This window comes from Euprymna scolopes, chromosome 29 (genome assembly GCF_053919585.1).
Source record: "Euprymna scolopes isolate OS-2025 chromosome 29, ASM5391958v1, whole genome shotgun sequence".
Taxonomy (NCBI): Eukaryota; Metazoa; Mollusca; class Cephalopoda; order Sepiida; family Sepiolidae; genus Euprymna; species Euprymna scolopes.
The window spans coordinates 67,983,837-68,009,695 of NC_136510.1; the positions used below are offsets into that span (position 1 = coordinate 67,983,837).

At 33.7% G+C, this 25,859-nt stretch overlaps 1 protein-coding gene across 1 annotated transcript; it reads right to left on the reverse strand.

Moving 5' to 3' along the window:
* LOC145252691 (uncharacterized) lies at positions 1-25,492 on the reverse strand. The gene is made up of 2 exons (XM_080112511.1): positions 24,965-25,492; positions 1-366 (listed from the first exon to the last, which is right to left on the reverse strand). Exons 1-2 carry the CDS (start codon positions 25,293-25,295, stop codon positions 14-16), a joined length of 684 nt encoding a protein of 227 aa, XP_079968637.1. The 5' UTR covers positions 25,296-25,492; the 3' UTR covers positions 1-13.
* Positions 25,493-25,859: the final 367 nt, after the last annotated feature.

Sequence of the window (25,859 nt, forward strand, 5' to 3'; positions counted from 1 at the left end):
TTTGGTTGAAATTTTAGATTTTCTTCAAAACATCTTCCAAGGCTTGTGGGACGGCTATCCTTGCATTGATGAACATGTTCTGACACAATTTGAGTTCAGCTTGAAGTTGAGCCACTTTGTTTTCCAAATTTTTATTCTCCTGCCGCAGGGAATCAACACGTTCTTTTGCCTTCTTCTGTTGTTCTTTTGCCTTCTCTCGGCTTTTTTGCACGGCTATGTTGTTACGATTCCGCTTTTTACGATAGTCTGCTAGGTCATCAGTTTCAGTCATCTTTCGGCGGTGAGAATTGGATTGACAATTTGGTTCTTCTTTCACAGAGAAGTTTAACGAAGACTCCCCACCAGATACCAACGATGTTTGTGAAACTGAAAAGACAAATTTATTCCAATGAAAACAAATAAACACTAATCATTACAATCTTTAACTTTTAATGGTTTTATACAGTCTTACACATTTAATTTAATCAGCTGAAATGGGGAAATATCGAATATAGTATAAAGAGGTTTAGGAAATCTTATGTTTATCCAGAATTCTCTAGAAATAAAATCTATATGATGTAGTCACGACTTTAATAACCATTACAATAATTGTGCAAATTGATCTATCAACTTTTTTTTATTATAAAAATAAGTTTTAAGTGAATTAGAGTTTTCTTCATGTTTCCCCTCCCAGTGTTAAGAATTGCTTTCTAAAATTTCTGCAAGTTTGAATTATTTGGAGTTTTATCCCTTATCCCTTCAGCCGGTTTTCAAAATGGAATAGTGAGTCACTTCTCGGGCATAAAATTTGATTTTCTTATTACAAAAAAAAAAAAAAAATCTAATTACTTTATTTACATAATTTTTGGCATACAATATTTCTTTTTCTACATCAGATTTCTTTACTTTTGTTAGACGGATAATATTCTGGACAAACAGAATTTTTGTGTTAAAGGGCTTTATTCATTCAATATATTTCATTAGAACCTTTTCAGATATACAAGACAAGATATTTTTACAATTCCAGCCTTGTTAGAAAAAATTGTTTTCTATTAATAAAAAAAAATCTGTCCATATATAATTTTGTATTGGAGATTATTTTTAAATGTTGCAATCAAAATTAACAAAGGACAGCAGAGGTCAAGAATTGTAAATATATTTTATCTCTATTATATAAAAAGGAACTGTGTGCAAGTTCGTTCCCTAGGGGCTCTAAAACAGCTGGGTCAATTTTTATGAAATTCTCAGAAAGATTTCTATTAAAGCCACATAAAGTATCGATAATCGAAATAATCTGATGAAAGGAGAAACAGGCGATTTTGAACAAAGTTTGAAATAAGGTTTCTACACTGATACTTAATTTTCATTTTAAATCTTAATTCAAGCCATTATCACTGCACAATCAACAATAGATTCTGATATTACAGAGGCACATTCGAAATGAATGTTTCTGTTTAGAGCACAACTGAAACATGATATTTGACTTTTGCAGTCAAAACTAATTCAAGCTATTATATATAAAAAAAAAAAATAAGTTTATGAAATTAACAGTAAGTTCTCTGTAGTCTACATTGCACTATAATGTATTGTGGACCAAGTTACTGTTGGGAGGCATGTAAAGCTCCCTTCTGGTGTACGACGAGTCCCCAATTAGAGCATACAATCTATTTGATTGAAAAATAGACAATTTCACCGATTTCTATGACAATAAAAATAAGGGAATGTGAAACATTTGTTGATCATTCAATCCCGGGCAACGTCGGATCTCCCTACTAATATTTAATTAAAAACATTAAACAAACGTTTCAGTTTTAAATAAAACTTATCACACAGAAGAGGAATATACATGTTAAGAACTCAACACATGTTTCCATTTTCCTGTAACTTAAGAAAAAGAATTTTTTTCCTGTAACCCAAGAAAAAAAAAAATTTCCTCATCTTCATTTCAAAAAAGATGGAAAATCTTTTACAAGTATAAAATCGAAATGTAATCTCCCTTCCTCCAGTGAGCATTAGACGGGAATAATAAAAAACTTCTGTCATTACTAAGCACCAGAGTTACCATTGCCAACAAATGAAAAAGTCTATCAGGCAGGTATATGCAGCAAGATGTATGAAAGTGAAACCTGGCCAGGACACGATTTTTCTCGTATATTGCATGAAGAGAAATGATACAAGATTTGTGGCAACATTCACTCAGGATGGGTTGAGCTGGCTCCTCTCATAGAACACAGCATCCCCGACAAATGCAGACCATGCACAACTGTCCAGACAAAATACTCATGGGTATGAACCAGAGCTCGATGTTGTCTCCAGCTGGCCTTCCAGGCGTATTCTACAATCTTTGAGTGATTTTGGAACGATTGTTTCATGGATGAACTTTCAGACTGCTGCACACAGTGTTGCTGAAGCAACGATGTCTCTTTAAAAGAGCTTGGTTAAGGAGGATGATCCCGTATCGCATCCAGGCATGACACAAGAATGATATGATGGATGTGAAATATGAATGAAAAACATGCTCAGGTCTGATGAGGTTAGAGAAAGATTAAATTTGAACAGTATATCGTGATGTACACTGGTTTAGTCATATTTGTAGAATGGGTGAGAGTTCTACAATAAATGTAGAACAGTTCAGTTGGCAGGAAAATTCTAAATAAATCATGGAAGTAATAAGGATAAACTTAGGTTAGGAAAGTGATTTCGAAAAGCTGTTAAACCCATGCCAACATGTAAAATGGATGTTAATATATCATCCTCATATTTGATGAGGATTATAATATAGCAAAACGTTTTAAGGACTGAATAGCGTTTCACTTAAGTATTGTATAGTAGACAACTTTAGAAGAATATGTTGAGAAAACATTGATAAATGACTATTGTAAAAGTATCGTTTTTAACTGAAAACAGCTAAATATAGAGTCCATGGCAAATAAAGCAATATTGGGTGTAGAATATTTATTCTGTTAGTCAAAATCGAACAAATAAATAATCCGTATATGGCGAGAGTTTTGAGAAATTGTACATGTCAACGAGAACCGAATGTGACGGCAGTACTTTCACGCAGGTAATAAAAAAAAAAAAAAAATTTAATAAATACAGGAGATTATTCATTAGAGTATATTTTGCGATAAGTTATAATTTTTTAGTTTTGCAGTGTGTGTGTATATATATATATATATATATATATTTTTTAATAAAAAAAAAATGAAAAGAAATGAGTATCTTTGGTCAAATAGAAATTTCTCACCGTTGTTGACAGCCAAATAGAAAATTCCATTCATTTTAAACGCAAAAATAATCTAATTTCTAGACTTTGTAAATAATGATTTTTTTTTTTTTAATTACTAACAGATAAAAATCAATTTATTTTAATTGAATTTTCTTTTAATTTAAGTATTTGATAAAAATATCAAAGTGTATTACAAAATAAATTTAAAAAAAAAAAAAAAAAAAAAAAAAAAAAAAATTAAATAATTATTTAAGTGTTTTTGTTTTTTGCTTTTTTGGTAAAAACCAAAAAAGTATTTTTCTATGCAATTCAGAAGGGTGTGCGACCGTGCCTAGATGTGAAAATGTTCCGATCACCAAATTGGACGTCCTGTTAGTTTTAAGTAAGTCTGAAATATATTAAAATAAAAACATGTTCATTTGTAGACATTTATGCTGACGACACTACCATTTATGGTAGCACATCTAAGACAGTAAACGACCAAGTTCTCTCCAATTCTCTCTCCTCTGATCTTGAGCACGTAGTACAATGGGGAAAGGAGTGGCTGGTTACTTTTAATGCATCTAAAACCAAGCTTCTCTCTTTACATCATCAACATTCTAATTCACATTTGTCATCAATTGAAATGAATGGCTCTCGTCTTCAGGAGGCCTCAAGTTTTGACAAGCTTCTGGGCTTGACCATTACTCCTGATCTTAAATGGAACACGTATATCAAATCTGTTGCCAAGGCCGCTGGAAAAATGGTGGGATCTTTCTATCGATCCAGTAGATATCTCACTGCTGATGCTATTCTCTACCTATATAAGAGCCAGGTTCGTCCAAGGATGGAATACTGTTGCCACATCTGGGCAGGAGCTGCTAGAAAGGACTTGTCCTGCCTTGATAGAGTTCAAAATAGACTTCGTAGCCTCGTAGGAGATGTCCTTTTCTCCTCCTTGCAACCTCTATCTCACAGAAGAGATGTTGCGAGTTTGTCTCTGATGTATCGTTATTTTCATGGAAAGTGTTCAACTGAGCTTCAATCTATGGTCCCCCCTCGCCAAACTTTCACAAGAAACACTCGTCTAGCTGTAAACACTATCAATAATTTTCCCCACTCTTTATCTGTGCCTAAACCTAAACGTAGATTCCATGAACAAAGCTTCTTTCTTAGAACTGCACGCCTGTGGAATTGTCTTCCGTTTTCCTGCTTTCCGGCTGACTACAATATGGTTGTCTTCAAGTCTAAAGTAAATAAGTTCTTGATGAGCCGTTCCATATAAGTTATTAAATTTACCAAATTTTCATTACTAATGATTACTATATTGACCAATTTCTACTGTACACTCTTTAACCCTTATCCTTGAGTGGCCTCTGGGCCTTGATAATGTGGTGATGCCTTTGTAAAAAAAAAAAAAAAAAAAAAAAAAAAAGTTTCACATTTTAGTTCATGTAAATTTGCTTATTTTAAACTAAAATAGGAAGTTCGGTTTGGTAATCGGGACATTTTCACATCGAGGTGAAGTTTTCTCCCGACACCGATACTATTGCACTTGGGGTCGCCTATACTTCTGAGTTGCTCTTTTCGGCGATTCAGAAATATAGGCGACCTTACCTGCCTATTTTTTGTTTTAAAGCGATTTCATTTAGAAATTTCTCATCGATGCCTTCAGAGTCTTGTAAAGCTGACATAAAATGATGCTTGATGTTCATATTTTGCCTCTCCACGAGGGCAGAGTTAGACACCAGAGTCGTTAAATAACGCCAGATGTTACTTGAAGTGAAACCTCGATGTAGATTCCAAAACACAAAAATCGAAAATTTACACAAAGATACAGCTAATAACTGGTAATGTCGCTAAATAGGGTTTGCGGGTGATATGAGAAATCGTGCATTAAAAAGGTTTCTCTTAAACATTACATGATAGGCACCTCCAAAAGTCACCACAGAATTACCCCCCCCCATATATGTAAAACGATGTAACTTTATTATAAATTAATATTATCAAGATAACTTTTGTGCCATTTAAAAGGACAAAATGAACTAATAATTTTTAAAAAATTTTCATCGTATTAAAATGAAATTACAAGACGAAAATCGTGTTTACATAATTGGCGCTTTAAAATAACGTTCCCATGTTCGAACATGAAAACATACCCGTGTTTAATAAATCTAGGAAAAATCAACTAATGGTCAGATTTGTGAAATTTGATACTTATCCATTTTAGAATGAAATTAAATATAAAATGTAGTTTCCCTAAAATATACGAGGGGAATTTTTTTTTTAGTGCATGCCCCCCCCCCCCGCCCATTTATTTTTTTTTTTTTTAGAAATCTGAACAAAATATTTTAATCTATCGAATTTTCTATTTATTATGAAACCAGATTTCAACTAAGTAAAAAAAATATCTTTAAATAATTTAAATACACATTTAACGAAAACTTACCTTGAAGTTGTAATTAAAAAAATGATATAAAGATAACCCCCTAGATAGCCATGTGCATGGAATATGTGCCTATATTAAAGATGGCTTTCCATGTGGTAGGGACATCTCCAGAGAACTTACCCTATATGTGCTTCCGGGTTGTATTAGCTCACACTACTGCATTTATATTTACTCTATCACCCCCACAACAGCAGAGTTACTTTAAAAGCATATGAGAAAATTGACCAAGTCCTATCTGCTTATCCTTCAGCTAACATTCACGTATGTGGAGACTTCAATGTTCACAACGAAGAACGGTTGACCCACTCAAACAAGACCGATGATGAGGGGAGGTTCTGTCATGATTTCTCCATTGCTTATGACCTCACTCAGATTGTTCATGAACCAACCAGTGTGCCCGACAATGACGGCCAGTATGCGAGTCTACTAGACCTTTTTCTCACAACTTGACCTGAACTATGTTCAGTTCCCGTTCTGTCTCCTCTTGGATCTTCCGACAACTAATTAAGATAAAAAATGAAATGTAACAAGTCCCCAGACGTACCTCTCCATCGTACAGTATATCGATACACTAAGGCTGACTGGGATAGCTTTCGTACATTTATATCGGATCTACCTCTGCGTTCCATGTTTAAAAAGGATGTGTCCTCTATAGTATCAGACCTGACGGAATGGTTAATTGTAGGTATAGACAGTTTCATACCCTCGAAAAAGTTCCAGCAAAAACCTAACAGCCAGCCATGGTTCTCTCCAGAATGTGCTGCTGCCATTGCGCACAGAAATAACTTTTTCCACTGCTTCCAACGTAATAGATGTATGGAAACTAAAGCCACTTTCAGGACTGCCAGCAACCATTGTAAGAAAGTAATAAAGAACGCAAGAGAGTTGTATGCTCAATCCGTCAAGTTCAAAGTAGCTGAGCAGCGGCTTGGTTCCCACCAGTTTTGGCAAATAGCAAACAGAATCCTGAACAGAAGCGTGTGCTCTATCCCAACTATCATCAATGGACCTGAGGTAATCTCGTCAGCATCAGACAAAGCCAAACTCTTTGTCAAGAACTTTACAGCTAATTCTACCCTTTGCGACCAAGGAAGCCAACCCCCTATATTTCCTCCTGTATCAGAAAACACGCTATGTGATATACATATATCTGTACGTGATGTTGCCAAGCTAATCAAAAACCTTGATTCCAGTAAAGCAACTGGCCCTGACAGTATTCCAATTTTAGTACTCAAAAAACTTCAACCAGAACTAGCGCTCATGCTTAGAAAACTGTTTAAACGTTGTCTTAAGGAGAATAGCTTCCCATCACCCTGGAAAATCTCATCAGTATGCCCTGTATTTAAGAATTCAGGTGATCGCTCATCCCCCTCTCAGTACAGGCCAATAAGTCTCCTGTGCGTCATGAGTAAGTTGCTGGAATCTGTTAAATACAGAAGTAATCAACCATCTCAACAAAAATAACCTTAGTGACACTCAATATGGTTGGGTTACTTGCATTTTTATTTGGTTTGGCAATTGGTATGATGGTTGATTCAAACCAGGATTTTGGTATTTCTCCTGTGTTCACTATTTTGTTATATATGTTAAGCAACAGTTTCAAAGTTGACCCTGGAAGTTGTTTTAGGAATTGATAATGTATATCGTCTGGACCTGGAGTTGTATTTTTGCTTTTATTTATTGCTCTTTTCAGTTCTTTTATGTTGAATGTTATGTTGTATGTTTCTTTGATACTAGTTGTAAAATTAAGTTTCTCTTTCTGCTGTTTCTTTATGAATTTGGAATGATGTTGAGTACTGTTTGATGAATTTTTGTACAATTCTTCAGCTAGTAAATTAGTTATTTCTTTTTTGTTTATGCATTTTGTTCCCTCAGTTTTAATTAAATAGTTTATGGTATTTTGTGTTTCTTTTCCAGCTATTTTCTTTATTATATTCCATGTTTTTTTAGTTGGTGTTCGGTTGTTTAGCTGTTAAATATAGTTTTTCCAGGATGTTTTTTTGCTTTGTTTTATGGTGTATCGTGCTTTGGCACGCATCTCTATATTTTTGTAAGTTAATTGTTGTAGGGTTTTGTTTGAATTTTTCAAGTGTTTTTTTTCTGACAGCTTTTTTTTGCAGGTTTCATTAAACCAAGGGTTTAAAGTTTTGGGTATTGTTTTGGTGGCAATATTGTTTAAGGTTTGTGTGAAATGTTTTAGTGGTTCTTTATTTAGAAAGAACATGTCTAATTCTGTTCTGCATAGATTGGTAAATGTTTCCCAGTTGGCTTTATGTAATTTCCATTTTGGGACTTTTTCTTCCGATATTTTTTGATTACTTTTAAGTATGATGGGATAGTGATCACTTCCGTGTTGATCTTCTAGTACATCCCAATGGAAGTCGATGTAAATGGATGGAGTGCATATTGTTAAGTCTATTGCAGACATGGATCCATTGGCTGGATTCATGTAGGTATTTTTACCATTGTTTAATATACATAGGTTTGTTGTATTTAGGATTTCATTTATTATATTGCCTTTGTTGTTGTTTTGATTACTTCCCCAATGGTTGCTGTGCACATTAAAATCTCCCATTATTATAAATGGCAGTGGGAGTTGGTTAATTAGCATGTCTATTTCTTTTTTTTTTATTGGCTGATTTGGTGGAATGTATATGGAGCAGATTGTGATTTTGCAGTGTAGGTTAGCCGTTAGTGCTATTGCTTGTAGTTCAGTTTTTAATTGGAGGATTGTGTGATGTGTAGTGTTTTTGATTAGTATGGACACTCCTCCGATTGCTCTATTTGTTGTAGATATATGGGTTTTGTCGTACATTTTATATTCTTTGGATTTGTAGTTGTGATTTTCTTTGAGTAGTGTTTCTTGTAGACATATATTGCTGCTGGGTTATGTTTGATGATGATTTCTAGTATTTCTTCATGATTAGGTTTTAGTCCTCTGCAGTTCCATCGTAGCACTGTTGTTTTGTTATGATTTGTAAGGTTTTGCATGGGTATTGTTTTTATTTATTTTTTTATTTATTTTTCCTTATTTATCATTTATAGGTTCATGGGGTAAGAGGGATATCTTTTGATTCCTCAGTTTCCATGACTTCTTGGTTTTCAAGTCCTAGAGGCATAGTGTTTTTTTTGTTTATCTCTACTTTTGGATTGTGAGTGTGGTCGTGGTGTGTTGGGAAGTTTAGGTTCATGCGCTGCAGAGGTTGTTTCGCTGTTCCGCCGGTCCCTTCTTTCTGGGGGATCCTTTGGCATGTCTACCTCTTTCTGAACACTCAGGGGAGTGTCTTTTGGCCTGGAGAGTGAACGTGACCCGTCTGTTGAATTTTTTTTTCTGCTATTTTGTTTCTTTTTTCCTCTGGTATGTTTTTTGGTGTTTGCTTTTTTTGTTTTCTTTTTCAGCTAAAGGGGTTGTTTCTATTGGGTGTGATGTTTGGGTTTTTGGTTCCAGTGAGGTTTTGTTTATATTTATTTTTTTCATTTATTCAATTGTGTTTATTAATATTTTGATTTGGTCAGTGAGGTCTTGGATTTTAATGTCTAAGTTTGTCGTGTGATAATTGTTGTGCTTATTAGTATTAGGAGTATTCTTTTTTGTTATTTCTGAATATTTGGTTGTTTCAACTTTTTTCCTTGCTTCTGGGTAGGTGATGTTTAGCGTGTGTTTAATTCTGGTAATTTCTTTTTCTTTTTTTCAAATTTCACAATCTTTGGAGTAGGCACTGATTTTCTTTACAGTTGGTACATTTGGGAGTTTTTTGACAGTTGGTGTGGCTGTCATTTTCTCCGCACCTTCCACACACACTGGGTGGCGTGTGCATGGATTCTGATGGTGGCCAAATTTGACATTTGAAGCAACGCAGTGGGTTGGGGATGTAAGTTTCGACTTTCAGTTTCTCATAGGCTATTTTTATTTCTGGTGGGATTTTTTGTTGGTAAAAGATTAGTATGTACGTGTGCGTGTTTATCATTTCTCCATTTTTTTTTTTTTAATCTGAATTCGTCTAATGTCTGTTACGTTCTGTTCTTTCAGATATGAACGTATTTCGTCAATGGGACAAAGTGAAAGTTCACGGCTTTTTACCACTCCTTTGCATGTATTTAGTGTTTTGTGGGGGTATGTTTTTATTTTTATATTATCAAAATGTTTCCATTTTAGGAGTTCATCCGTTTGTGGTTTTGTGAGGATTTCTATTAGCAGAGTGCCATTTCTTAATTTTTTTTAACCATTTTGGGTTTTATGTTTTTAGATAATATTTTCTCTATCTTAAAGGGGGAAAGTTTGGTTAATGGTGTTTCTTCAGTGGATTCCATTATTATAAAATTTGGATATATATCTTGTTACTCAGTCGAGTCGCTATCCGAAGTATCTAGCAGTCTTTTTTTACTTGGTGTTTTGTAACTCATTAGGATTGTTTGTGGGTTCATCATTCCTGCTCCCCACCCACCTCGGAGCCCTATTTGGGATGCGCACAGGGGGGAAACCCATTCGCCCTGGCTACAACAGGGTTACAGGAATGATATACTTGCATATAATGTAGACTTCAAGCATTTGTGTTTCTTAATTTTTCTCATCCAAGTAGAAAATGGGAAATATTAGAGGAAAACATGTCTAGTTTTTATTCATTATATACAATTGACGCTTAGCCACCGCTTTCACTTATTTATGGATCTGTGTTGATGGGAGAATGTTGTGTAGTATTTAGGTTTTGTGTAGATTATATGTGTATAAGTGGTGTGCTAGACTTGACCAGCCGATTGATTGGATCGGGCCCATCCGACCACCCGTCTAGCCCAGTAAGGGCCAAAGTGGTGTGCTGGGAAGTGGGGGTACTAAAATATGACCTCCAAGTCTCTCAACCACCAGGATCCCGTCCTAATGGCATTACAGGTCGCTACCCACGGCCAACAGGTAACCCCATTGAGGGACTTCTACTCTCTGCAGGGGGGGGGGCAATCGGCATATTCTGATACCCTGCCGACAGGGTCTAGTGGAATCTTGATCGATTTGAAAAATTTTTCATTTCTATTTGTTTTTTTTAAATATTTATTTATGGACTTTAGTTTAATTGTTTTTATTATTTTGGTTGGTACTTTTAAGTTAGGGAATCAGTAGGGAAGTAGGGGTGGAATGACAAAAATAATTAAAAAAAAAGAATGTGGGGGAAGGGAGGGAGGGGGTTGTTTTTGTAGAAGATATTTAAGTTTTACAAAAGAGGATAGAAAACAAAAACGGAAACTTAATGTACATGCATTTCATCTCAGGAAGCCAAAAGACAGCCTGATCTGGTAGCACCAGGTGTCCCTCAGGGGTCCATCCTGGGCCCAACTCTCTTCCTGATCTACATTAACGATCTTCCAAATCACATCCTTACATCATTTGTAGACATTTATGCTGATGACACTACCATTTATGGTAGCACATCTAAGACAGTAAACGACCAAGTTCTGATTCTCTCTCCTCTGATCTTAAGCACGTGGTACAATGGGGAAAGGAGTGGCTGGTTACTTTTAATGCATCTAAAACCAAGCTTCTCTCTTTACATCAACATTCTGATCCACATCTGGCATCAATTGAAATGAATGGCTCTCGTCTTCAGGAGGCCTCAAGTTTTGACAAGCTTCTGGGCCTGACAATTACTCCTGATCTTAAATGGAAGATGTACACCAAATCTGTTGCCAGGGCCGCTGGAAAAATGGTGGGATCTTTCTATCAATCCAGTAGATATCTCACTGCTGATGCAATTCTCTATCTATATAAGAGCCAGGTACGTCCAAGGATGGAATACTGTTGCCACATCTGGGCAGGAGCTGCTAGAAAGGACTTGTCCTGCCTTGATAGAGTTCAAAATAGACTTCGTAGCCTCGTAGGAGATGTCCTTTTCTCTTCCCTGCAACCTCTATCTCACAGAAGAGATGTTGCGAGTTTGTCTCTGATGTATCGTTATTTTCATGGAAAGTGTTCGACCGAGCTTCAGTCTATGGTCCCCCCCTCGACAAACTTTTACAAGAAACACTTGTCTAGCTGAAAACACTATCAATAATTCCCCCCATTCTTTATCTGTGCCTAAACCTAAACGTAGATTCCAAAGCTTTTTCTTAGAACTGCACGCCTGTGGAATTGTCTTCCGTTTTCCTGCTGACTACAATATGGTTATCTTCAAGTCTAACGTAAATAAGTTCTTGATGAGCCGTTCCATATAAGTTAACAAATTTACCGAGTTTTCATTACTAATGATTACTATATTTTCCAATTTCTACTGTACACTCTTTAACCCTTATCCTTGCATGGCCTCTTGGCCTTGATAATGTGGTGATGCCTGTGTAAAAAAAAAAAAAAAAAATTTTTAATAGCATTTTTTCTAAATATATACCATAATTAGTTAAATTATTTGAAAAAGAAACTTCCTAAAAATTAATTTAAGATTAAAACGATTAAAATTCCATTATTTCAAAATGTTCTGTTACATAGTTTTAATTGTGTTTAAATTTTTTTTTAAATATTAAGTTTTCATATAACCATGGCTCTTGTCAGTTATTTTATCGCCAAATTAAAACCGATTTGAAAATATTGCATAAATATTAAGTATTTTGTATGCCCCCCCTATTTTGTTTCTTACTGAATAAAAGTATAGAAGCCTAACATGAACATTCAGTAAAACCGTATTTCATATTTAATATACAAATGTTTATATTAATCATTAAACTGTAAATCTTAAAACCTAACAAAATTATAACAAAGATTAATTATTAATTGCAGTTTAAAAAGATAAAGAAAGGTTTTAAAAATCATTAAGTCGCTTCTGCTTTTCCATAGTTCATATAGTTAAGTCTGACGTCATGAAATCAGGTGCTCTTTTTTCACAAATCTTCACATTCGGTTGGCAGTGCCTATTACACAAGTCATTTCGTGTAAAAACTTTATTTTACTCATCTAAGCTCGAGAAATACACGATTAAATATGTGTAAACATTCAATGAAAAAAAAAAGTCCTCTTGCAATTTACATAAATCAAAATATCAGGAATATACGGGGACATAGTTGACGGTACCGCCTGTAAGAATATCATTTGATTGGCTAGGTGTATCAGAAATTTGGAGGAATTGACACCCCCAACAGAAAACTGCGAATAAAATATAAAAAACTCATAATTTCTTTTTAAAGTGGGTTTATTTTCTGTATGGAATATACTTCCAAAATAAACTAAAGTTGTTTAAAAACTAGAAATATTTTTTATTTAAAAAAAGTGTTTGCAAAATGTTTACAAAATGTCGGCGTGCCTTCATGCAGCCATTTTTTTACGTAATAAAATCAATTGAATTTTATGGAGTTAAATATTTTTCAATTTTTAAACTTTAAAAATCTATCAAAATTTTTCTATTGGTTCAATTTTTACGATATTTTCAGGGTCAATGTGAAATTTTATGCTCTTTCCAATAAACCAAATATATTTCAGACAAACGCTTTTCAAATTCACCCCCCCCATTTTGAAATGTCTATTAAAATTTTAATTTATGTACCAAAGTTTTATACATCACAAATTGAAGATAAAAGATCAAGAAAATATTCTAATAAAAAAAAAAGAAGTTTTTTGGAAATTTATCTGTAAAGTCCAGTGTAAAACACTTAAAAAAAAAAAACATTGATTTTTTTTTTTTTTTTTTTTTTTTAAATGAAAGCTCATGTTATGCTTATATCGTCAGATGCTGATGGCAAATTTTTCTATTTCATTCAATGTTTTCTTTTTTTTTAAATATTTAAAAAAAAATTCAGTTGATAAACAAGTATTAAAATATATCAATCAAAAACTCTTCTTTCATTAATAAACAAAAAAAAAAAAAAAAAAAAAAAAAAAAAAAAAAAAAAATCGATGAAGTGGATTTTTTGTTTTAGGGGAAAAACTTCTAAGTGAATGTGCGTTTCTTTAACTACGGAGGACAAAAAAAATACTAATTTTTGTTAACACATGCAATAAAAGAGACATTATGTCCCTTGGACAAATCCATATTTGATAAATTTCATATTAGCAGCAGCAGCTCTTTAAGCTTGCCGCAAAACACGTTACGAAAATTCGATTTTCTACGACCCTCGCTTTCAATCCTTTTATTTAAAAAATACATGGAATTTAAAATATAAATGAATTCTTAACAATGAAGAATGGAACTACCCATTTAATAGTATTTTTTTTATGCAAGTGATTTTTTGGCATATATATATATATATATATATATATATATATATATATAAAAATGGACTCTGCCGTCATGTTCGATACATGAGGGCCAAAAATTGGCTGTTTCACTGCCTTCAATGCTTGTGCTGCATGTGTGACACAATGCCAGCTCTGCTCCCACAAAACAAGCCGCACGACTCACAGGATATAGGCTGGGAAGATGCTGTTCCTACTCTTGCTCTACAAAGATTTGTTTGATTCGATAGCCGTGTGTCAATGTATGTGTTAATGCCTGCAAAACATTTTTCCCTCCACAATTTTCTATCCGCAGCATCTTCTTCAAAGGTTTTTGGGTTCAGGCCTGCATGCTTAAGATTGTCTTTCAGCTTATCCCTGTACTTCAGAAATGGACGACCCACATTTCGATTACCCTCTTTCAGTTGACTGTATGCTAGTTTGTTAGGAAGACGGTTTTCATCCATGCGAACAAGGTGACCAGCCCACCGAAGCTGAGACTTCATCAGGAAGGCCTCAATACTTAAAATGTCGCACCTAGCAAACAATCCTGAGTTAGGGGCCTTGTCTTTCCATGTTAATCCACATACTACGAAGGCAACGCTTATGGAATGTATCCAGTTGCTCAATCTGCCTACGGTATGGGGTCCAGACTTCCGATCCATACAGGAGTATCGAAACAATCACTGCACGATAAACTGAGATTTTGGTCTTTAGAGTCAAACCTCTTTCATCCCATACTCTTGACCGCAGTTTTCCGAAGGCATCAGTCACCTTTGAAATTCTGCTCAATATCTCATCAAGTGATGCTGACGAATTCACCTTACTTTCGAGATATGCAAAGGATTTAACATACTTTAGAGGCTGTCTATTCACTAAGATTTTCTGAGGCAGTTCCACATATTCTGGTCTCGGAATATTCACATCACCTTGCTGCAACGGGGTGGGCTTTGGTTGGTAGATAACTTCTGTCTTTTTAATACTAATCGTCAAACCAAATGCTTTTGCAGCATTGGAAAACTTGTCAACTAATTCTTGTGCTTCTTCAAATGAAGTGGCCACGAGTGGAGCATCGTCTGCAAAAAGAAAATCACGAACCATTTTGCTTCCTGTTAGTGTTTTAGCTTTGAATCTTTGAGGATTAAAAAGACCCGCGGTAGTTCTAAACTCAAAATGGACACCTTGCATGTAATCTTTAAAAGCATGCTCGAGCATGATTGAAAAGATGGCAAAGAGCACAGGTGCCATAACAACCCTGTTTCTTACCGTCATCGTATTATTTGAGTGGGTCAGCTATTCCACATTATGGACATTGAAGTCACCACAAATGTGAAAGTTAGCTGAAGGATAAGCAGACAGGATGTGGTTAATTTTCTCAGATATGCTCTGTTGTGGGGGCAATAGAGGGCAAATATAAATGCAGTGGTGTAAGCTAGTGCAACCCGGAAGCACATATAAGGTAAATTAGGGTCTTCTCTGGAGATATCTCTACCACATGGAAAGCCATCTTTGATGTAGGCACATATTCCATGCCTATGGCGATCTTGGGGGTCAGATTTAGATGTTAAGTTGGAGTATCCTTTAATTATGAATTCGTCTAGAGAAGTGGTTGGCCCTATGCCAGTTTCACTTAGAAAGAATATGTCCGGTTTCACCTCCTGTAATTGTGTTTCAACCTCTGGAAGGTTGGAATGCAGACCCCTGATCTTGGAGAAGGAGACCTGGTAGTAAGCGTCTACGTTGGAGGATGGGGGTTCTAGGTTTATTCGTGTTTCTTTTTTGGAGATTTGTCAGGATTGTTTTTTTTACAGCAGAAAACCACGTTCTTAGGAGAGCGCGAAGACAGCCATTATGGAATTTGTTGAACACTCCACGGGAGAACTCCATGTAAAGCGCTGACACTCCCTCCATCTTTATTACTAACTTTTCCTAAAAATCTAACCTTTTGCTCGGTATCAAATTTTTTTCGCTGTAAAAAAAAAAAAAAAAAAAAAAAAAAAAGTACTTGATGAAATCAAGTGAAATTTTTTTTTCGGAGAACTCGTTCCATAACAGATATGTGCAATATAACCTTTTCAATATTTTCATTTTTTTATGTCTTGATTAAACTGTACAAGTGCCAAAAATTGTTTTATTGAAATTATATTTTCTTACGCAAACTTTTCAATAAATGTTTTTACAATTATTTTAATTTTTATACAATAAATGTTTGATTTTTAAATAGCGCTCGCCCAGTTTAAACAATTATGAATATGTCATTTAATTTTCTGTTTTTAATAATAAAAAAAATGTTTCATGAAAAACTTGCCCGTTTTCTTTAATTAAATCGAAACATTTCCAATTAAACAATTCACTTTATTTACTTTTTTCATAGTTCTTTCAGGAAGTTTAATTTTTTTTGCTATTTATTTCTAACTTCGGCCATAGTTTAAAATACTGATTTCTCCCTTGGATTTGGATAGCAGGTGCGTGAAATAAAATGGCGTCTCCAATTTCGGCGATAAAGTGCAGAAGCATCCTTTTTTAAATTGAAGTAAAATTGTGAGAAGTCTGCTTAAATTCTTTGACCGGGAAACGCTAGGTGTATCAGAGTCGGTCATTAAAAATGCCGTATAGATCTTGACTAAATTAACTTACTATCTTTCGAAGCTTATAACTACTTGAAAAATGCAGTTCAAACCCTCATTTTTTTTTTTTTTTCAATTAAAGGAGCAAAGACCAAATTTTAAAAAAATTTGTTTAATAGCAAGTTATGCAATATTTGTTTTTTTTAAATCGGTTTTCTTTAAAAAAGATTTAAAGAAAAATGAACAAAATTTTACTTAGTTCGATTATAAAAAATATATAAATTCCAAAAAGTCACTTACCTATACAAAATTCTATTAAATGTGTACTTCCATTGTTAGGTGTGTCAGAAACTTTGTGAAAAATATTGAATAATTCGACCCAGTCTTTCCGAGACTATAACTACTCGAAATATGTAATTCAAACCCTAATCTTTTTTTCAATTAAGGGGCAAGGACCAAGGTTTCAAAAAAAAAAAAAAAAAAAAAAAAAAAATACAAACAACGTGGTTAAAAAAAAAAAAAAAAAAAGTTATAAACTTCGGACTTTACAGGTAATTTCCAAAAAACTGTTTTAAATTAGAATATATTATTTATTGATCGTTTATCTTCAATTTGTGATATATAAAACTTTGGCACATAATTTACTTTTTAACAGACATTTCAAAATGGGGGGGGGGGGGCGTGAATTTAAAAAAAAACTTTTGTCTAAAATATTATATTCGGTTTATTGGAAAGAGCATAAAATTTCACATTGACCCTGAAAATATCGTAAAAATAGAATCAATAGAAAAATTGACAGATTTTTTAAAGTTTAAAAATTGAAAAATACTGAACTCGTAAAATTCAATTAATTTCATTACTGTTTTTTAAAAAATAAAATTTCTATTACTTTTTATACAACTTTAATAGTTTATTTTGGAAGTATAATCCATAAAACCCACTTTTAAAAGAATTTTTTTTTTTTTTTAATTACATTTTCACCCCAAACAAGGCACATTGCCACTTTGATGTAGGGGGCTACTATTAGGGACACAGGCTACAGGGGTACTAGGTGGGGAGTTGAGCAGCAAGATGTCGGTTCACATTACATTTGAACTTCTGCATGTCAGTACAGTTGGGGAAGCAGGAACCTGGCAGGGAGTTCCAAAGTCTAGCGGTTCTGGGGGAAGAAACTACTGGAGTAGAAGGCTCTCTTACATCTAGGGGGTGGGATTGTACTGCTTGTCGGGTTTGTCAGGGGTATTTCCACGGAACATACACCGTTAAAGTACTTGTAGAACAGGCAGAGGGATGCTACATTGTGTCGATGGGATAGAGGCTAAAGCTTGGATGATAGTTCAGGATCTATTAGGTTGGTGACTCTTTTGAACCTTGTCTAGGAGTGAGAGACTAGTAGCAGATGCATCGGCCCAAATATAACAATACTCCATACATGGGCGAATGGTGGCCTTATAGAGGTACAGGATACTTTCGGGGGTCAGTAGCTTTCTAGCATGGTAGAGAGAACCTACCTTTTTCGCAGCGGTCCTGGCAATGCTCTCAATGTAATTGTTCCAACTCATTTTTCCTGTGACTGTTAGGCTGAGGAGTTTAAAAGATGTGCTTTCAGATAAAGTCTTTGGCCATTGCTATTGGTGGTAGAGAAGGTTTCTTGTAATTATTGAAGGAAACAAGTTTACTCTTGGCAGCATTCAATGTGACCATCCATTTTTGTCCCCATTCCACTACAGATTGGAGGTCATTCTCTAGGGTTTCTGCTATTTCTTTAGATATGTGTTCATTTGTTTTCCTGTTGTGTGTTATAGAGCATGGTGTCATCAGCATATATACCCATCTCAGACAATTTTGTCCGTGAAGTCATTTATGAATGTTAGGAATAATAGAGGTCCAAGGATAGACCTCTGAGGCACTCCCGCATTTATATCATTTAGATGTATGGCCATAGAGGACAACCTGGATTTTTCTCTTATCTAAGAAGGATTTAATTATGTTAAGTATTCTACCAGTAATACCGTATGATCTGATTTTCCTGTCAAAAGCCTTAGATATATCTAGAGCTACCGCTCTACCCTTCCCTGCTTTGTCAAGTGAATGGTATATATGCTCAGAGATTAGTTAGAATATCTGCTGTGGAACGGGCTTGCCTAAATCCATATTGTTGGTCGGTAAGAAGTTTAGCATCTGTAAGGTGATGGACTAGAGCTTGGTTAATTATGGACTCAAATATTTTGGCAAAAAGTGGGAGGAGGCTAATGGGGCGGTAATTTGCTGGGTCAGTTCTTTCGCCAGAATTCTTGAAAACTGGTACTACAGAAGCAGTTTTCCAGCAGGCAGAAAAGCAGATTCACTAAGGCATTTGTTGCAAAGTTCAGAGAGGATTGGAGCTACTTCGGCGGAGCACTGTTTTAATAGCACAGCCGGGATGAGATCAGGTCCACATGCTTTTGCAGTGTCAAGATTTTTTATAATGGCATGCACTTGGAGGGGTGATTTTCAGATCATCAAGTGTGGCATCTGTCCGCAAAGGAAAGTTTGGGATAGGATGGTTAGCAGGGTCTAGTGTGGAGTTGGAGGCAAACCGACTGGTAAGCATGTTAGCCTTCTCGGTTGCTGACCAAACAACTTCATGATTGTTGGATAGTGGGGGAATTGTTGATTGCCAATTATTTACTACACTGTTGTAGATTTTCCAGAAGTCATGGGTTCCTAATTTCTGAGCTTTGATGCGTTTTTGGGTGGTTTCAGTAAATTCTCTCTTAGCCGTCACTATTTCTTTCTTACAATTGCTTCTGGCTTCTATATACTTCTGTAGGTTTGAACTGGATTTATATCGGTTAAATCTGCGATATACGTGCTGCCTTTGTGCGATGGCAGCTGCACATGTGGAAGTAAACCATTGGGGAGAGTAGGGCTTGCTATAAAATTTCCGTGTGGGGACCTGTGCTTCAATTGCTGTTTTGAACCATTCAGTGGTCTCATTTGCGCACTGTTCAGCTGGAAGTGAAAAGATATTTCGCCATGGGGCGTCTCTAATGAGATCCCTGATGGCTTCCCAGTCGGCCTTTTTATAATATCTCGTTTTCAGCAATGGCTCTTCCATTTTGGCTCTAGAGTTTAGGGTGATTTTAACTATTATCACTACATGATCAGCATTCCCAAGTGGGCTGTGGGCGTTCGTAACACAATCATCAGGAACTGGTCAGAAACAGATCTAAAAGTGATGAGTGTTGCTCTTGCTGGTCAGGGAAACGGGTTGGAAACGTAACCGTCTGTGATATGGAATGAGATATAGAGAAGCTGTGTTGTGGTACCAGCTGCGTCTGTAATTAGAGAATCCAAGCCAGTTACTGTGGTGGACTGGTGGACATTGAAGTCACCAAATACATGAACTTGTGCATTAGTGTCAAGGAAAAGTGCTGTACCTATGCCGTCAGAGACTTTGTTTATTAGGGTACAGTCCTGAGTCGAGAGAGAGCGATAGAGAAAATAAAAGTAACTAATATTATGTTGCATGTTAAGTCTAAAGCACAAAGGCTTGAGGTCCGATTCTAGTTTTCTTTCTAGTCAGGGGGAGGGTGTTTCGAATATATACATATATATTTGCAGTTTCGTGTTAGGGGTGTCAAAAATTCCTACAAAAATTCTGATACACCTATTCCATTGTTAAGAATTTATCCATATTTATACTTATATTTTATGTCCTTTTTAAATAAAATACTTTTTTAAACAAGGATTAAAAAAAACCAAAAAAAAACGCGAACTCAGATTTATCGACTAAAGGGAGAGAAATCTGATTTTCTTTTTTCGCGATTATCTTACGGTGGCTTGCCGTTAAAAATCCAATCGACCGATTTTTTTTTTTTTTTTTGTTCTCTTAATGAAATACACGAGTTTTTGATTATTATATCTTATTTTTACTTTATCGAGTTAATTTTTTTTTTTTTTAATATCTAAAAAAAAAAAAAAAAAAAAAAAAAAAAAAAAAAAATCAACGTGGTTAAAAAAAAAAAAAAAAAAAAAAAAGTTTTCCACTATGGACTTTACAGGTAAATTTCCAAAAAACTTTCGTTTTAAAAATATGAATATTTTATTTATTGATCTTTTATCTTCAATTTGTGATATATAAAACTTTGGTGAGTAAATCAATTTAAATTTTAAGACAATTCAAAATGGGGGGGGGGTAATTTAAAAAAAAAAAAAAAAAAGTTTGTCTAAAATATTATATTCGGTTTATTGGAAAGAGCATAAAATTTCACATTGACCCTGAAAATATTGTAAAAATTGAATCAATAGAAAAATTTGATAGATTTTTAAAGTTTAAAAATTAATAAAAAATTTCACTCGAAAAATTCAATTGATTTCATACGTAAGAAAAAAAATGGTTGGTTGAACGCGCACCGGCACTTTGTAAGCACTTTTTAAAAAATAAAATATTTCTATTTTTTTTAAACTTTGAATGGTTTATTTTGGAAGTATATTCCATACAGAAAATAAACCCACTTTAAAAAGAGAAATTACGATTTTTTTTATATTTTATTCGCAGTTTTGTTAGGGGTGTCAAAAATTCTGATACATCCAGAGAAACCATTTTTACGTTATATTTTGTGTAATAAGTAATTAATAATTAAACAAATTCTTTAACAATTAAACTTTTTCAAAATTTTACAATAATTACGTTATTTTTAATAGCCAATCAAATGACATTTACAGGCGTGTCAGAAACTTCGTGAAAAATATTGAATTTGAACCCCTGTCTTTCCAAGCTTATTACTCGAAAAATGTAATTCAAACCCCAAGTTTTTTTTTTTTTTTTTTTTTTTCCAATTAAAGGGGCAAGGAGTCAAGGACCAAGGTTTCATTAAAAAAAAATAAATAAAAAAATAAAGTTTTAAACTTCGGACTTTACAGGTAAATTTCCAAATAACTATTCTTTTTTCGTTTTAAATTAGAACATTTATTGATATTTTATCTTCAATTTGTGATATATAAAACTTTGGCACATAATTTACTTTTTAATAGACATTTCAAAAATGAATTGAAAAAAAAAACGTTTGTCTAAAATATTATATTCGGTTTATTGGAAAGAGCATAAAATTTCACATTGACCCTGAAAATATCGTAAAAATAGAATCAATTGATAGATTTTTTAAAGTTTAAAAATTGAAAAATACTGAACTCGTAAAATTCAATTAATTTCATTACTGTTTTTTAAAAAATAAAATTTTTATTACTTTTTATACAACTTTAATAGTTTATTTTGGAAGTATAATCCATAAAGAAAACACTTAAAAGTTTTTTTTTTATTCGCAGTTTCGTGTTAGGGTGTCAAAAATTCATACAAAAATTCTGATACACCTAGTTGTGTGGTGGTGTTGGTGTGCCGTCAACTATTTCCGTCTCTGATATTTTGGAATATCTAAACTGTAGCAGGGGGAAGAAAAAAAAAGTAGCGACATCTTCGATTTTTCCTAAACAGAAATTAATGGGCCCATCCATTTCAGTACAGGATTCGATTTTTTTTTTAATTTGTTTTATTAAGGTAAAAAACCACTCGAGGATAGGCGATAATGAAATAGACAGTTATGCGATGAATATTATGAAACGATTAGAAATGATGAATGGTAGTCGAGATACTTTACAATAAGTATTCGACACCAAGTGAAATGAGCGAGCTATTACAATAGTTCCTATAGTACAATTGGAACAATTTATAGTTTCACATTAACGCGATTTTTCGGGAGGAAAGTTCGTTTCCGGGTTAAGGAAAAAGATAAAGGAAATGTTTGACATTAAGAGTTGATTTAATTGAATGTGATTTTATAGTAATTAATAAATTACAGAGATGTGCGTCAAAGGGTAATGTAAAAATAGACAAAAAAAAAAAAAACAAAAAAAAAAAAACAAAGATGATTTTTTTAATCCGATGATGCAATCTTTGTGACGCATGTTATCATACATATTATATAGCTGAGCGATTGAAAGTAAATGTGCACGAGAAATCGTTTTATTTGTTGAATAAAAATTTTTTCGTCGGACGTACACCAAACACCACCCCTGTAGCGAAATACACATCGGCTCCGATGTATGTACGTTGTACGTACGTTGTTCGACTGAGTGAGAAGTTATTTTTACAAGGAAAGAATTTTTGCGTGTGTGACCTAGTTTTTTTTTTATTATTATTATTATTTTGGCTTGAAATTTTGCATGATTTTTTTTTTGAATGGATATTTTTTTTTTTTTTTTTTTGCCGGAGTTCATGAAATTATTAACAGGAAAATTAGTGAAAGTCAAAATGGAATCCGTGCTATTTTTAAATATTATTTTCAAGTTTAAAGTTTTACGATACCTGCGTTATTTTTTTTATTTCAAAATAAAGTTGAACTTTACGGATTCTTTTCTCATTGTTTTTGTATTCTTTTAATTTTAAAAGAATAGGGTTTCAGTATAGACAACGAAAAGTTGATCAAACAAATAAGTGGGCACTTGTGCAATGTGCATATGGACTGTCACGGGGAAAACTTTAGTTTCAGTTTGGAGAAACCACATACATCACGGATAGACAACAATGCACTTTCATGACCGACAAAACAAATGTCAATTTAAAATGCAATAACATGAAAAACATCTTGAATTAAAATAGAAGTTTGTAAAAACAATTTTAGGGTTTTACTGTACACAGATTCGAAAAGTTGTCACAAAACAAATATAGAACAAAATGTTATCAAAGGCAAGATAAGTTACTTTTCTACCTAACTGGATATGTTTAGTGTTTTATATTTAATGTAACATGTTTATTCAGCTCGAAAAACAGTGTTCACTACCGATGTATTGCCGACTCTCTGAGACGGTAAGTTTGGGAAAAGGAGTTATAAATAAAATAGTCAAAATACTGTTAAAAACCCGCCGAATATATCAGCCTATGTCACGGTAACATTGAGCGAGTTTCTAACAGTATTTTGTCTAGTTTTTTATTTATAACTCATTTTCCCAAACTTACCGCCTCGCCTCAAAGAGAGAGTCGGCTGCCATTTTAAATTTTCCGATACATCGGTAAACACTGTTTTTCGAACAGAAAAAAAAAAAACATGTTACATTACATATAAACACTCTTTAACACGGTAAGTTTGGGAAAAAGTGTTATAAATAAAAAACTAGAAAAATACTATTAAAAACCCGCCGAATATATGTCACGGTAACATATTGAGCGAGTTTTTAACAGTATTTTTCCAGTTTTTTTTTATTTATAACACCTTTTCCCAAACTTACCGTGTTCAAGAGGGAGTCAGACGCCATCTTGAATTTTCCAATACATCGCACATCGGTAAACACTATGGTTTTCGAGCTGAATAAACATGTTACATTGAATAAAAACACGAAAAATGTATCCAGTTTGGTAGAAAAGTAACTTATCTTGCCTTTGGTAACATTTGTTATATATTTGTTTGACAACTTTTTCGAATCTATGTGTACAGTAATACAACCCCCCCCCCCAAAAAAAAGTAAATATAGAAAATAAAACTTTCAAGTTCGCTTGAACTTTACTTTTTAGTCGGATTTAACAAACAAACTGAAAGCAAAACAAAAATTTAGTGCTTATGCATTTATGTTATCGTTAGCCGTTATTACATTGTTAGGTGAAAGTACCCACGCTATTTTTAAGTAGTATTTAAGTTTAAAGTTTTACGATACCCGTTTGTTAACTCAGGAAAAAAAAAAAAAAAAAAAAAAAAAAACTAGGTTAACTAGGTTACACACGCAAAAATTCTTTCCTTCTAAAAATGAATTCTCCCTCAATGAACAACGTTCAACATCGGAGCCGATGCGTATTTCGCTAGTGGGGTAGCATTTGTGTACGTCGGCCAATCCTAGAACTAAAGTGTATATATAAAAAAGCTATTCAGAAACATTGATTCGCTCAACTTCAGTAGTTTAACAATTTCTAACAGAAAATGGGATGAAAAAAAAAAAAAAAAAAAAAAAAAACTGTTACTAAAAAGCAGTAATAAGTTTTCTATTTATTTGTATATTTTGGTGCTTTAACGTGGGTTTTTATATTTTTTATCGATGCGTTTGGAGTCTTAAACTCGATGTATTAAAACTGACATCTGAATTTAATCGAAGTGAAACTGAAACTTCAATGGTGTAGATTTTTTTTTTAACTCAAAAAAGGTGATTTAGCCGAGAAACCAAAAAACGCAAAGACCAAAACGAAAATAAAAATACCGATAGAAATTCACCTGATAAATGTTATGGTGACGTTAATTGGGAGGATTTCTATCAGTATTTTGTTTATTTTTCGAGTGTCTAGCCATTACTGTCAATCCGACGACGGCATGTTCTTGTCGGTTTAATTTACCAACTCGGTACTATTTTTTTTTTTTTTTAACCGAATGAAAGCTTAAAAAAAAAAAAAAAAATAAAAGCGTTAAAACAAAACTTATCCAGGTAGGCCGAAGAGTAATTTATCTTGCCTTCGATAACATTTATATATTTTAAATTTTGACCATTTTTACCCATTTGTTGGCTTCTCTGCTAACTCTCCGAAAGAATCAATAAAATCAATGAATTCAACTTACTTGAAGTTAGATTAATACTTTCTTCCAGTTTCAATTGCGAAGTGTTTGAAATATCTGAGTTAATCCCCATCGATGTTGTCATTAGTTGAGGAGATGGATGAGGTGTTGTTGGCTCGACATTATTATTTGTGGAAACGATTAGTTCTCCATCGATCAACTGATGTATATTACTGCCCTGGCTGGAAGGAAGCGTAAACACTGAATTTTCAAAACTGCCACCAAGAATAAGAGATGTAAGATCGAACGACTGTTCTGTCGGTCCGAGACCGGGTGACTGACATTCGTCGACCTCCTCACAGGCCTTAGTCGCTTCATTATAAAACATTTCCATGAGGATATTATTTATGTCCACGTCTGAACAATTGTAAGAAGAAATCCTCTTGTTGCTAAAAAAAAAATAAATAAATAAAACCGTTCTTCACACAAACGCAGTGAAATTAACTATGTGAATATTACGTATTAGTCAGATGGTCTGAGGAATTGACGAAGAGAAGCATATTTTATATGATGGCCGCATCACACTCATTTGAAGAAAAGTATTTATACGCATGATTAAAACGTAATCTTTTAAATTTTTGATTGAAATAATATTTGGATAATAAACAGATCTAAAAATTTACGTAAAGATATAAAACGGTGAGCAAAATTTTAAATTACTTTCATCTTACTTTAAAACAAAAGGTGTTTTTAAAGAACTATTTTTTAAAGTAAATGACGTTATAATAAAAGCTTTTCATTGGTAGCTAAAAATAAATGTTGCGACATCGGGGATTTCCCGCTGTCCGTCTACTTATTTCGAAATTGTAAATAAAAAAGATCATTTTATTATCTCGTAACTAAATTGAATTGATAATTTACAAATATATATATATATATTTCCATGTTACTTTTTTAT